This window comes from Sander vitreus, chromosome 7 (genome assembly GCF_031162955.1).
Source record: "Sander vitreus isolate 19-12246 chromosome 7, sanVit1, whole genome shotgun sequence".
NCBI classification, from domain to species: Eukaryota; Metazoa; Chordata; class Actinopteri; order Perciformes; family Percidae; genus Sander; species Sander vitreus.
In genome coordinates, this window is record NC_135861.1 from 12,842,910 (window position 1) to 12,854,886 (window position 11,977).

General features: G+C 38.8%; 2 protein-coding genes and 1 pseudogene across 5 annotated transcripts in view; 2 read left to right on the top strand and 1 right to left on the bottom strand.

Annotated features, from left to right (window-relative positions):
• Positions 1-342: 342 nt before the first annotated feature.
• LOC144520728 (chymotrypsin-like elastase family member 2A) lies at positions 343-4,601 on the bottom strand. 2 transcript variants are annotated; one of them, XM_078254689.1, is made up of 8 exons: positions 4,565-4,601; positions 4,239-4,327; positions 4,030-4,127; positions 2,701-2,823; positions 2,438-2,574; positions 1,792-1,937; positions 701-853; positions 343-360 (listed from the first exon to the last, which is right to left on the bottom strand). In XM_078254689.1, exons 1-8 carry the CDS (start codon positions 4,599-4,601, stop codon positions 343-345), a joined length of 801 nt encoding a protein of 266 aa, XP_078110815.1. The 2 variants fall into 2 exon arrangements, with proteins under 2 accessions (XP_078110815.1, XP_078110814.1); XM_078254688.1 differs by having other exon boundaries at positions 2,701-2,826.
• A 1,918-nt stretch (positions 4,602-6,519) lies between these two features.
• LOC144520727 (chymotrypsin-C-like) lies at positions 6,520-10,829 on the top strand. Of its 2 annotated transcripts, XM_078254687.1 has the most exons (8): positions 6,520-6,559; positions 6,689-6,777; positions 7,224-7,321; positions 7,763-7,885; positions 8,012-8,148; positions 9,505-9,650; positions 10,478-10,630; positions 10,812-10,829. In XM_078254687.1, the coding sequence occupies exons 1-8, from the start codon at positions 6,520-6,522 to the stop codon at positions 10,827-10,829; spliced, it is 804 nt and encodes a 267-aa protein (XP_078110813.1). The 2 variants fall into 2 exon arrangements, with proteins under 2 accessions (XP_078110813.1, XP_078110812.1); XM_078254686.1 differs by lacking the exon at positions 10,812-10,829 and having other exon boundaries at positions 7,766-7,885; positions 10,478-10,642.
• Positions 10,830-11,304: 475 nt separating this feature from the next.
• Positions 11,305-11,977, top strand: part of LOC144520193 (chymotrypsin-like elastase family member 2A) — a 4,886-nt pseudogene continuing 4,213 nt past the window's right edge. Inside the window, exons 1-2 of the transcript XR_013502191.1 lie at positions 11,305-11,343; positions 11,470-11,559. The product of XR_013502191.1 is annotated as a chymotrypsin-like elastase family member 2A (transcript). The remainder of the gene's footprint in view (positions 11,344-11,469; positions 11,560-11,977) is intronic.

An 11,977-nucleotide genomic window follows, 5' to 3' on the forward strand; every position in this document is an offset into this window, starting at 1 on the left:
TCTAAAAATGTGTGTAATGTTTACAGCAGTCAGGGAACCTTATCATTTGCCAAAGTGAGAGCTTTTGCATAACAGGCCTTTGATGAAGTAGATGATCCATAACTAAACATATGACTATAGCTGGAAGTCTTCCAGAGGGTTCAAATCATAAACCTGACAATCATATTTTTAGTAAATGATAGACAACAACTTAAGTTCAGAAGGTTATTTTGTGACAGTTGTCAAACCAACACATACATTCCATTTTGATGTCTGATTAAGAAAACACAGAAGACTAGAAGATTAGCCACTACATGCTTTATTTGATGACTTTACAGTATATGAAGTGCAACCGCCAACATCTTAGTTCGTGGTCATCACCTGGAGGGAAAAGCATAAAGAGAACAAATTTAAAATACTCCACTAGAGGGGTCTAGGGTACCTCTTCTTCTGAATCACTAATTTACACTCCTCTGAGTTTTTACTCCTTTTAAATAGTTCTCAGATTTGTGTCCAATATCAAGAGCCATGTAATAAGCACAAAGGTCTGTCTATAAGAAGTTGAAAAGTCTTTCAGCTTCTTGATTTGTCAAGTGTCTCTATCCACAGAGGGAGGAAACGTCACTGCTGTCTGCTCGAGCCAAAAATAAACAAAAATGTATCTAGTGTATCATGAGCTCTTTTGGACAAATAATTTACTATTCAGTGCTTTTTCACTCACGTTGTTGATCCAGGAGATGTAGGCGCTGACCCTGGTGAAGACGGAGGGCTTCTTGGGGTAGTTGCAGCCCATGCTAGAGCCAAAGCTCACCACACCGTGGACGTCCCAGGAGCCATCAGGGTTCTGACAGTTCAGGGGACCGCCAGAGTCTCCCTGAAGGGGAACAGAGACAAATAATAGTAATTATTATAACTTTATTTATATAGCACTTTATTAATGTGCTTAACAAGACATTAATAACAGGGCCGACCAACGATGATAAAATCAGTTTAAAACAAATTAAAACAAAGTTTTACATTGTAAAAAAAGGGAGCAACACGAGATAATAAGTATAATAGAACAATATTAACTATTTCAAATATAGGTTTAGATAATGCCATTATGTATAATATAGATTTTAATAGATAAAAGTATTATTCAGGCCACACACCCTGTAAAAGCGCACTTATAAAGATACGTTTTTAAAAGCGATTTAAAAGACGATAAAGAGCTTGCCAGTCTAATCTCCTCAGGGAGAGAGTTCCAGAGGGCGGGGGCCTTAACTGAGAAAGCCCGGTCACCCTTGGTCCTCCAATGCTATATTGGGCAAAGAATTTCACAGAAGATAGCAAATGCTTTTCTAAAATTAAATGTAGAGAGGGGGGGGGGATGCGGGGGGGCTTTTCTCTTCATTTGATAGTGACAGTGGATAGACAGGAAAGGGGGAGAGAAAGAGGGGATGACATACAGCAAAGGGCCGAAGGTCGGATTCGAACCCGGACCGCTGCAAAGTACTCAGCCTACATGGGGCGCACGCTCTTACTGGGTGAGATAGAGGTCGCCACTCAAAAGTTGTTTTAGTCGTGCAACAGAAAACTCAGATTGGACAGATAGTCTAGATAGCTGTCTGGATTTACCCTGCAGAGATCTGAGAAAAGGTTATCCATAGTCCCCTTAAATCAACCGCAGTTTAAAATGTCAACACAAAGGAACCCCAAGGCAACGGATAGCCGGCCTAAATGAGTGAAATCCGGCAACGGAGCAATCCCGGAAGTTTTACAGTGACTGTTATTAAACATGACTTGATTTTTTTTTTAAATGAAAGGACTCACGTTGCAGCTAGCCAGCTGTCCGTCTCCTCCAGCACAGACCATGTTGCTGGTGACCAGGCTGCCCCACCAGTCAGACCGGGTGCAGGTGGAGTGGTCGACCACAGGGAGGAGGGCCTGCTGCAGGATGTCGGCAATAGGACCTCCGGCTTTAGGAGAGAACAGGGCATTCAGATTCAGATCAGCAGTCAAGACTAAGTCTATTCCGAAACTTTACTAGGTCTAGTTTAAAGTGGGTGAAAACCAAGTTTTGTAAAGATCAGAAAGTTTTGTAAGGATAAACAGAGAATATAGACAGTGTCTATTTGTCTGAGCATGTGTAACATTTTTCTATCTGATCAGCACAGAGAACTTTGACTTCTTCAATGTTGAAATGGTACGAAAGAGGTGTAATTCATTAAAATATCTGTGTTGCAGAGTGTAAGCTTTATTTATATTTTGATTAGTGGGGGGGCAGGCCTCAACCACTCAAATTCAAGTCCTGTGTAACTCCAAATGTGTCTTTAAACCGAGAGGATAAGGTGGAATAAGTTGCCGTGGTCACTGCTCACACAGCTTTGACAGGAAAATTGATATAACATTAAATATATGAGAGGATATTAATGTTTGCGAGCCTTTCTTTTTTTTTTTTTTACTTAAAAGGACTTACTCCAGAGACGACCCCAGCCGGTGACATAGCAGGGAGCATTGTTAGGAAGGATGTCACCAGAATTGGGAAGGCAGGCAGCCATGATGGAGTCAGAGAAAGTGACAGGAGTTGACAGCTTGATCAGGGCAATGTCGTTACTAGAGACACCACATTTAGAAACAGTATGTTAATTAGCATTACTAGCATGGACGGACCACTTAACAAAATAGTCACAGCAGCATAATGTGTAGTCTACAAGATGGAGGGGAAATGACTGAGCCCACAGGATTCTGTAAGAGTCCCATTTCTCGTGGACAATAATCTTGGCGGGGCTGATGGCGATGGAACCAGGCTCATTGTTGGTCTTCAGATTGTGTTTTCCCAGGTAGACTCTGTAGGTGCGACTGCTGCTTGGCCACAAAAAAAGACGCACAGAAACAAGGGTCAGTGTTGCTTTGATCTGGGGACACTTTAATAGAACACCCAAAGTACCAAAACAATTACCTTTAAACACTTTCAGTGTTCAGTGTTTCACTTAGGACTACTGCTGCTAACATACAGTACTCTGAAAGTGTTTAAATTAATATTGCTAGTGTAAATAAAAGTGGGATTACCAATTAATATTTTTTATTCATGTAATTAAAAGGTGCAGTAGGTAAGACTTATAAAACTAACTTTCTGTCATATTTGCTGAAACTGACCCTATGTTCCAGTAGAACTACATGAAGCAGTTAATTAAAAAAAAAAAATCGGTCCCCTCTGGCACCACCTACAGCCTGTAGTGTGATTTGCAAAAATCCACCGCTACCTGTTCAGATGCACCAATCAGGGCCAGGGGGGGTGTCTAACTGCGTGTCAATCACTGCTAATGCATTTGCATTCATTCTCCCTTGTGGGGGGAGGGGCTTAGGAGATTGTTTTGGGCATTAGCAGAAAGGGGGGAGGGACTGAGAAGTTGATGTTAAAATATTTTGGCTAAGTCCTGTATCTTCCCAATCCTACCGACAGCACCTTTAAAGCTATAGTGCGTAGTTTCTGCCGCCGCCATGATGAATTCTAAGTAATGACAACAAAACTGTCGGCATGATACAAGCCTTTCGTGACGTGTTTTCCGTAGGAAATATATATTTTCTACATTGCTATGTGTGCATATCTTGGATTGACTTGTTATGAGTTCAAAGATGCCAAATATATGATTGTGCTCCTTGTGTTTCTGAGATACAGCCATTTATTTTATCTTACTCTATTTAGTCTTTGGGCACTGCTTTTTTCCCAAAAATATATGAGTATATGGAGAAAACAGTAGTCCATATGTCCAAAGACTAGGTATAGCCAAACGGTTTGACCAATTTTGAATATATCTTTAGATTTGTGTTTAGGCAAGCCCAGAGAACACTTCCACCAAAGGGAATTCAAAAATGTCAGGAATTCAAAAACTGCATTGTACTGCCACCTCTGTGTATCTTCCATGTCAGACTGCTAGAGTAAAGTATACAAACATATTGTTCCTTCTGTACTGCCTCTATCACCCTGTTGGCCTGGTTCTCTTTGTCCTCGCATACCTTCTTGATTTCAGATGTTTGTTTTTTTTGTTTTTTACGTTTTAGCCACACCTGATGCAGTGAGCAGCAGTGAGGACCCACTGGTTGGAGATCAGGGTGCCACCACAAGTATGGTAGAAGCTGCTGCCACTCTGGTACTGCAGAGACACCTGAGAAGAACAAACAACGATAGAACGCAAAGCTTTTCTTATAACTTTAGGAATTGGCCAGAAGACAGAATTTAAAGGACAAGTCTTAAAGGGGTCTTAAAGGGGCCATACCTGCCAGGGCCAGCTGTTCTCACGGACATCATCTCCACCAACCACCCTGGTGATGATGGGAGGGTAAGTGGGCAGGCCGCACCCGTAGGCTAAGAAACAACAGTACAGATTATGGTAAATGTATGACGGTGTCTTAACATCGGCAGTCATTTGAAATCTTATTCTTTAACTGTCAAAAATGTTTAAAAGCTTTTTTCAGCATAAAGATAACATGTGAGTCTGACAAACTCAATGCTGAAATGTATAGACCACTTAATGTATAAACAATGTGGACAGCTGTATGTAGCAACATTTAATTGTCTGGTCAGAATAGTATCAGAGCTTACCACCAGCGACAAACAAAGCCAAGATCACGAACTTCATTGTGACTGTCTTCAGTAGAAGTTAAGGGGGACGTGCTCCTTCTTATATAGCACTTGAACACACCTGTTTAAAGACCTCAGATGTGTGGCTTAATATTTGCCTCAGAGCAGCCTGGAAAAGTTGGTGGGGAAAAGTAATCAACCTTGGAGATAAGTAACCACAAATATCCCCAAATAGACCTTATCTCTTCAACTCAACCTCTGTGTGAACCTCACAGATGTCTCACTGGGACTTGAGTTGGTCAAATCTTTTAACTTTTAAGTGACAATATTATTTGGGCTGCTACAAATCTTTAATTTCTTACCAAACTACTTTGTTTTGTTTTTTTTTAGAATAATTTCACATTCTAATGGACGAGATCCATATGCATGTACAATGTTTAAATACAGAAATTGCAGTCAAATTCTCCATTTGAAAATGTCCAATTTCTGACATTTAACTAGGCAAAATAATAATTTCCATTTGCTTTATTGTCATAAAGCACATTGTACATAAAGACATCAAATTATTATTATTTTACCATTTAGTACAGAGGTCCAATGCTATGGAATACATTGAATGGGACAATGAAATTATTATCTTACTTGCCAGCTTTGAGGTCACAGATAAACCCATTTCTCATTTCCTATAACCTTATGGCTGGTTTGCCTCTGTTGGTTGTATTTATTGTTTTATTTCAGGTTTGCTTTTTTAATAAATACATTATTTATGTATTCTGTTTTGTTTATGTATTTATTTCTTTTGTTGTATGCTTGTTTTGTTTTTGATAAGTAATAATGTCATTTTTAATCTTGTTTGTATTTTGGACTCTGAATAAGCCTTTCAGGCTTCCTTCCTCTTCTGCATTGACATTACTTTTTTCTCCAATTGTATGTATTTTATATCTTTTATTGTGCAAATAAATTTAACTAAACTTGAAATAACAGATGCTGTTCACACTATGGTTATACGCTTATCTAAAAATGGTCAGTCAGTCTGTTTTGTACTATCAAAGAAAAATGCGGTCCTATTTTATATGTGAATAAATACACAATATGAAATTAAAATTAAAGTTGCCAGGCTTTGACTACAGAAGTTAGTTTCTAATCTGGACAACAGAATCCAAACTACAGCCCTTAATAAAATAAACAAATAAAAACAGGCCAAAAAAATGTTTTTGTTGAAATTATCTTACTGTATATGTTTGCGTATAGATATAAACTATCTTGAAGATATGTAATAAAGTATGCACTTTAAATCGCACATCAGTGTTTTAATGTGATTTAGACACATAAAACACTCAATATTCTAGCAAGGTTGGAAATTGATATACAGTACATGTGGTGATCTGGTGTGCGACAAAATTGCATTTCACCCTAATATTTTATAAACATTACAAAAGCAAAAGAGAGCAGAAGCACAAAAGCATTCATTCTTTGCACCACTCCAACTTGTTTTCCAAAAGAAATAATAAATGCTGACATTTATGTAAAATCACATATTTAGTCAACTGTTGCAATATTTTCTAATTATAAACATTCGGTGCTTTCATGAGCAATGGAAACTTCAGCTGCTGGAAGAGGTACTGTGTTTCTTTGTAAAGGAAATCAGAGTAGGGAGGGCTACATTTGGTATGAAATAAGACTCTTTGCGTCAACTCTAGCTCTTGATGATAAAGCTAAAAACCTTTCATTCCCCTGACTTGTTTAATAAACAAGTCCAAAAATTATACATAACTCCAGGACACTTTGGCCTTGGCTTCGTTATCCTGGTCAGTCTAGCTGTTTTGCTGTCCACTTAGCTCCACCCCAGTATAAAGAATTGTCAAAGGGAAAATTTCCAGGAATTTGACACAGTTTTTGTAGGTTGCATAACATCATGAAAGGTATAAATATATCAGATGTTTCACTACAAACTGTGGATTGATGAAGTCGCCCTGATGATGAAGTTTGTGGTTTTTGCTCTCTTTGTTGCTGGTGGTAAGAATCTTACACACACACACAACATTATTACATCTGCATTGAGCCATGCAACTACGGTATTTCAGCTTTCTCTACAAACTGAATGCAGATTAATAGTTAAGAGTCTGTCTCTGTCTGTCTCTTCAGCCTACGGGTGCGGCGTGCCCACCTTCCCCCCTGTGGTGACGAGGGTGGTTGGAGGAGAGGATGTCAGGCCTCACAGTTGGCCATGGCAGGTAAAACATGCTCCGAAAACAAGGCATCAACTGTTGGAAAAATATTTATTTAAGACTGCAGACTTCATGAGAGTATAGTAAATTATAGGCTGTTCAGATATACAGTACAGTATGTGACAAGGACACTACAACTATCACAATAATAGAGCAAATTCAAAGTGTTTTACATAAGGCACAGAAATGCAATAAAACCATGTTTGAAAGACAATAAATAATCAAATCAATGAATTAAAATAGAATACATTTAGATAAATAAAATAATATACAAAACTTCAATAACGAAAATAATTAATTTCATTCACAGTTTTTAATTAATATTTGGCTTAAGTCAGGGTGCATTTAATATATGAAAGAGATACAGCTGCATGTGTGCCTGTATACAGTAAGTCTTTGAGGGCAGATACAGAAAAGAACACTTGTTGATTGTGTTCATATGTACATTTTAGATTTCCCTGCAGTACAACAGACAGGGCGAGTGGAGACACACCTGTGGCGGCACTCTGATCTCTGACCAGTGGGTCCTCACTGCTGCTCACTGTATCAGGTATGGATCAGTGGAGCCCAAAACCGTTCATGATGATAGGTTATCATGACTCAATGCAGCACTGACACAATATTAGCAATCACTGACATGGATCATGCTGTGTGGAATTATATATGTATATTAAAATATGTGATTTATTTAGTTTCCAATACAATTTTACTTAATTCATGAAGTTCTTTGAATCCAGAGCCCAAAGGGAATGATCTCAAACGACTAGCACATTTCTCCACTTTTCTTTTCACTTTTAGGACTTAACAGTAGATTAAAATGCTTGTTAGGAACATCACATTTTCATATAGAATCCACAAAACATGGTTGGTAATTTGGATAGTGATTGTCTTTTAAGCTTACTACAGAAAAGCATCAAGAAATGTAATCTTTGAAGAGGATATCTGAGCTAATACTTTACTGCTTCTTATTATTCTCTCTGTCAACTTCCAGCAGTGGCAAGGAGTACAGAGTTGCCATGGGAAAGCACAACCTGATCCAGACTGAGGAGGGTGTTGTGTTCATGGGCACCGCTGACATTGTTGTGCATGAGAAATGGAACCCCTTGTTCATCCGGTAAAAAGACTTTGCTCTAAGGTTGTGGCTATGAATTGCGAGACTTTGCTGAAAATCAAAAAGATAATTTCTGTAAACATTTTACAGCAGGTGTATGATGAATCTAAATGTGTTTTTCCTCTCCAGTAATGACATCGCCCTGATCAAGCTGGAGTCCCCTGTTACCTTCTCTGACAGCATCATGGCTGCTTGTCTCCCTGCTGCCGGCTTCATCCTCCCCCATGACGAGCCCTGCTACGTCACTGGATGGGGTCGCCTCAGCAGTAAGTGCCCTGACAAAATCGGTTTAATTTAACTGATCACTTAAAACATCATCAGATAATAGTTCCAGTGGTGTGCAATGATCTCAAAAGAAAAACTAGCTGAGAAAGCATTATTTCCTGCATTCCTGTTTTAATAAAATATTGTTCTAACAGTTTCTTCGTATTTAGGTTCGTAATACAGTATTATCTTAGATAATGTTTATGTACTTTATACAGTAAATGTAAAGAAGAACTTTTTGTTTTTTGTATTTGTATCTAATTACGTTAGATAATGACCAATTTGTCCACTATTCTAAAATAAAAAGGTTTTACAGTGTGGATGGAAAATATTTGTTTGCCTAATCCTTTCTAATTCCCTCAAACATCTGTCTTGTTAAAGGATAACTACCGTTTGTTTTCAACCCTTTTTTCCTATGTTTTTGTGTGTAAGTGACAGGAACAACAATCTTCAAAATTGGTCCAGTATTTAGCATGAACGCTGTAACCGGCAGCCACAGACCGGGCTGCAATGTAACCCTATGGGGCAAATGTGCATCGTCAATTTGGTCCACTAAAAGTGCAACTGAAAGGCTCAGATTATTATTCTAAGTGTCTGACAACATAATGGAAAGGATCCTTACAGAGAGAGGCCTTTTTAAATCCTCTTTGAGACCTTTCTGTTTAACCAGAAACAGCTCTGAGGTCGCTAGCGTTAAACCCACCAGACTCCATTAAAAAAAAGAATACTTTTAGCGTTTATAGAGCCAACATATTTTCACATGTAAATCAGTAACTATGTGTTAATTTCAACCAAAACTAGAGTTGTGATGGTTGGAAAAGTGGAAAGACGACCCAAAACCGCTTTTCATAGTTTCATTTAGTTTCTGTCAACTTTGAATGAAATGTATTTTACGATGCTAAAATTACTGTTTATTTACATGGAGTCTGGTGGCTTTACCAGACAAGTTTGCGGATGTTATTATGTTTAAAAAAAGTATCTTACTCTTTAACAAAAAGGTCACTCTCCTTAGAAATCCTTTCCATAATGTTGTCAGAAACTTATTAATAAAATTAAAAAATTAAATTAATATTAATCTGAGCCTGGCAACGGCAAAACAAGCACTTTTGTGAATGTAAATACAAGCTGCACAATTGCCATATTAACTTACATTGTAGGTTGTTTAGCTGCTGCCGACTGCAGCGATCTTGCTTAATACCGGACTTGTGTCAAAGATTGTTGTTCTCATCAGTCACTTAGACACAAAAACATAGGAAAATAGGTTGAACAAAAACGGTAGTTACCCTTTAAAGTTGTGTTTCTCACCAGTCTTTTACCTGAGTTGAAGTTAAGCTAGTGTGCATCTCTCGTCTAAACAGCCGGAGGTCCCATCGCTGACATCCTGCAGCAGGCCCTCCTGCCAGTGGTGGACCACGCCACCTGCACCAAGCCTGACTGGTGGGGTTCTCAGGTGAAGGATACCATGGTCTGTGCTGGTGGAGATGGAGTTGTGTCCGGTTGCAACGTGAGTCTAAAACGACACAAAATGACACATCATAGGACCTTTGCTTCTGACATCAGTAAACTTCCTCAATCCGTTAAGTTTGTCATGCGTTATACAGAGGACCATTCTTCTGTTTTATTGACGTTTTTTTTCTGTACTTAATGGAGAGAAAAGAGCACATACATTTTTCATTCATTCATTCATTCATTTCAGTAATTTTACATGTCACACAAACTGTAACAAAACAGAACTGCAATGATTAGTCATTTCATCAAGTCAAAAATCAGCAACTTATTTTTTATAATTAATTAGCATTTGAAGTAATTTATGTATTCACAAATATTCACCGGTTGGCTGTTTTTAGACTTCTCTGATATTAAACTAAATATCTTTTGGTTTTAGACTGTTGGTCGGACAAAACAAGCAATTTGAATATGCCAACTTAGGCTTGATGGTGTCAGGAAATTGTGATGGGCTTTTTCTGACAAATTATAGAGCAAACGATTAATAGAGAGAATCTTCAGATTGATCAATATTGAAACTGTTACACTTACAAACAGTATGTGCTCTGTCCCTTTACATTTTAGTCTTTTATCTGAGATTCTTCCTCTGATACTTTATGCTATTCCCCCAAATATCTGAAAACTATCTCTCCTAAAATACCTTTATTGGTGAATAACATTCAGTATTTGAGAGAAAGAGTGTCTGTTAAAAGGTCTACAAAATGTAAAGGAACGTCTGTAAGGTATCATGAGTAATGGTAGATGTAAACACTTGTGTCTTTCAGTGACAAGAAGTTATTATTAAATGTGGAATTTGCATCATATATTTCCTCTCACATGACTCAGGGTGACTCTGGCGGCCCTCTGAACTGCCAGAAGACTGATGGTGTCTGGGAGGTTCACGGCATTGTCAGCTTTGGCTCCGGGCTCAGCTGCAATTTCCCCAAGAAGCCCACTGTCTTCACCCAAGTCAGCTCCTACATCGACTGGATCAGCTCTGTAAGCTCCTGAACCTCTCACTACATCAATGTTGTTTTATTTGAGCTTTTTCATTCAGGTGTCAAGGGTTAAAATAGTTTTAAAAAAAATCTGGATCAATTAATAATAATGATCCCATGTGTGATTGCTGAAAACATGACGCTGCACTAAATCTAACATGTCTCTATCATCTCTTCCCCAGAAAATGGTGGCCTATTGAGCGGGCAGGCTTATGGGATCAAAGCCACCATGTGCACAAACATGAATAAAACTGTAAATGACATAACATGTGACGATTTTGTGTTCTTTTATGTTTTGTACCATCTTTGGCTTCATTATTGGGTTAGCAGTTTCCCAAAAATATGAAAATGAGCACAACTAACTTGTAAGCCTGAGGAGTCAGCTGGAATATTACTTTTATTTTGACAAATATTTAATCTTTTCAATTTGACCAAGGACACTTAAATAGCTGAAAAAAATGTACTGTTGCATAATGGGAGTAGTGATGGGAAAGTCCTGTTTCCAACCACATGCTGTGTTCTCAGACTCCACCACTTGTTTGACTTTCTGCATGTGTCAGCCAGGTTTCCCAGGACAGTCTATACAGTACACTGGTAAGAAGTTGCTAACATGCAGTATAAATACAAGCCTGCTGTTAACACAAGATTTAGGCACGCACTACATACTCTACAGTCATGAGGAGGCTGGTGGTTCTCGTTTTTGTGGTAGCTAGCGGGAAGACAGTTTCAATCTTCTCACATACATTCTTGTCTATAATTAATCAAAAAACTCCAAATAACCTACTTTTTAACATTAAGTCTGGTGCAAAACTCACACTATACATTACCGACCCTGTCCCAGCCTACGGATGTGGCCTTCCTACTGTCCCTCCTGTCCTGAGCAGGGTGGTGGCAGGAGAGGACGTCAGGCCTCACAGCTGGCCCTGGCAGGTAGGCTCTGCTCTATATCTGTATAAAAAAAAATAAAAAAAAAATTCATTCCGATATTTTCCGCCGCTATCCTCGGGCCGGGCCGGGCCCTTGATCAAGCATTTGTGGGGTTTTTTTAATCATTACTTTATTAGCCTAATTCGGTGGGGAGAAAGCTATATGCCTCTCCAGGTTCTCCCGTAGCTCTGGGTGTATGTCCTGCACTGACTTGAGTGTGAGGTCAACTGTGCTATATCGTGTCTCTCCCATCTGCAGCACTATTGTCGGCCAGTGCGTCAGCATGCAGACTGTGGCGAAGGACAGTAGGTGATCGAGACAAAAGTCTCCTATATGGTTACAGGGCTTTGATTGTGTTGCTGCCTTGATATGATACCCACACTATTCGGCTAAGGGAGCTAGGGTCGAGTTTTTTTTTTTT

What these genes read in the sequence shown, in the direction of transcription:
- LOC144520727 (XM_078254687.1), top strand. Translation starts at nt 6,520, where the DNA reads ATGATGAAGTTTGTGGTTTTTGCTCTCTTTGTTGCTGGTG. An exon ending in TGCTCTCTTTGTTGCTGGTG is followed by an intron (nt 6,560 to 6,688) that starts GTAAGAATCTTA and finishes CTGTCTCTTCAG; the next exon opens with CCTACGGGTGCGGCGTGCCC. An exon ending in TGGAACCCCTTGTTCATCCG is followed by an intron (nt 7,886 to 8,011) that starts GTAAAAAGACTT and finishes TTTCCTCTCCAG; the next exon opens with TAATGACATCGCCCTGATCA.
- LOC144520728 (XM_078254688.1), bottom strand. Translation starts at nt 4,601, where the DNA reads ATGAAGTTCGTGATCTTGGCTTTGTTTGTCGCTGGTG. An exon ending in ACTGCTGCTCACTGCATCAG is followed by an intron (nt 2,827 to 4,029) that starts GTGTGGCTAAAA and finishes TTTGTGGCCAAG; the next exon opens with CAGCAGTCGCACCTACAGAG. An exon ending in CGGCTGGGGTCGTCTCTGGA is followed by an intron (nt 1,938 to 2,437) that starts GTAAGTCCTTTT and finishes TCTCTCCTAAAG; the next exon opens with CCGGAGGTCCTATTGCCGAC.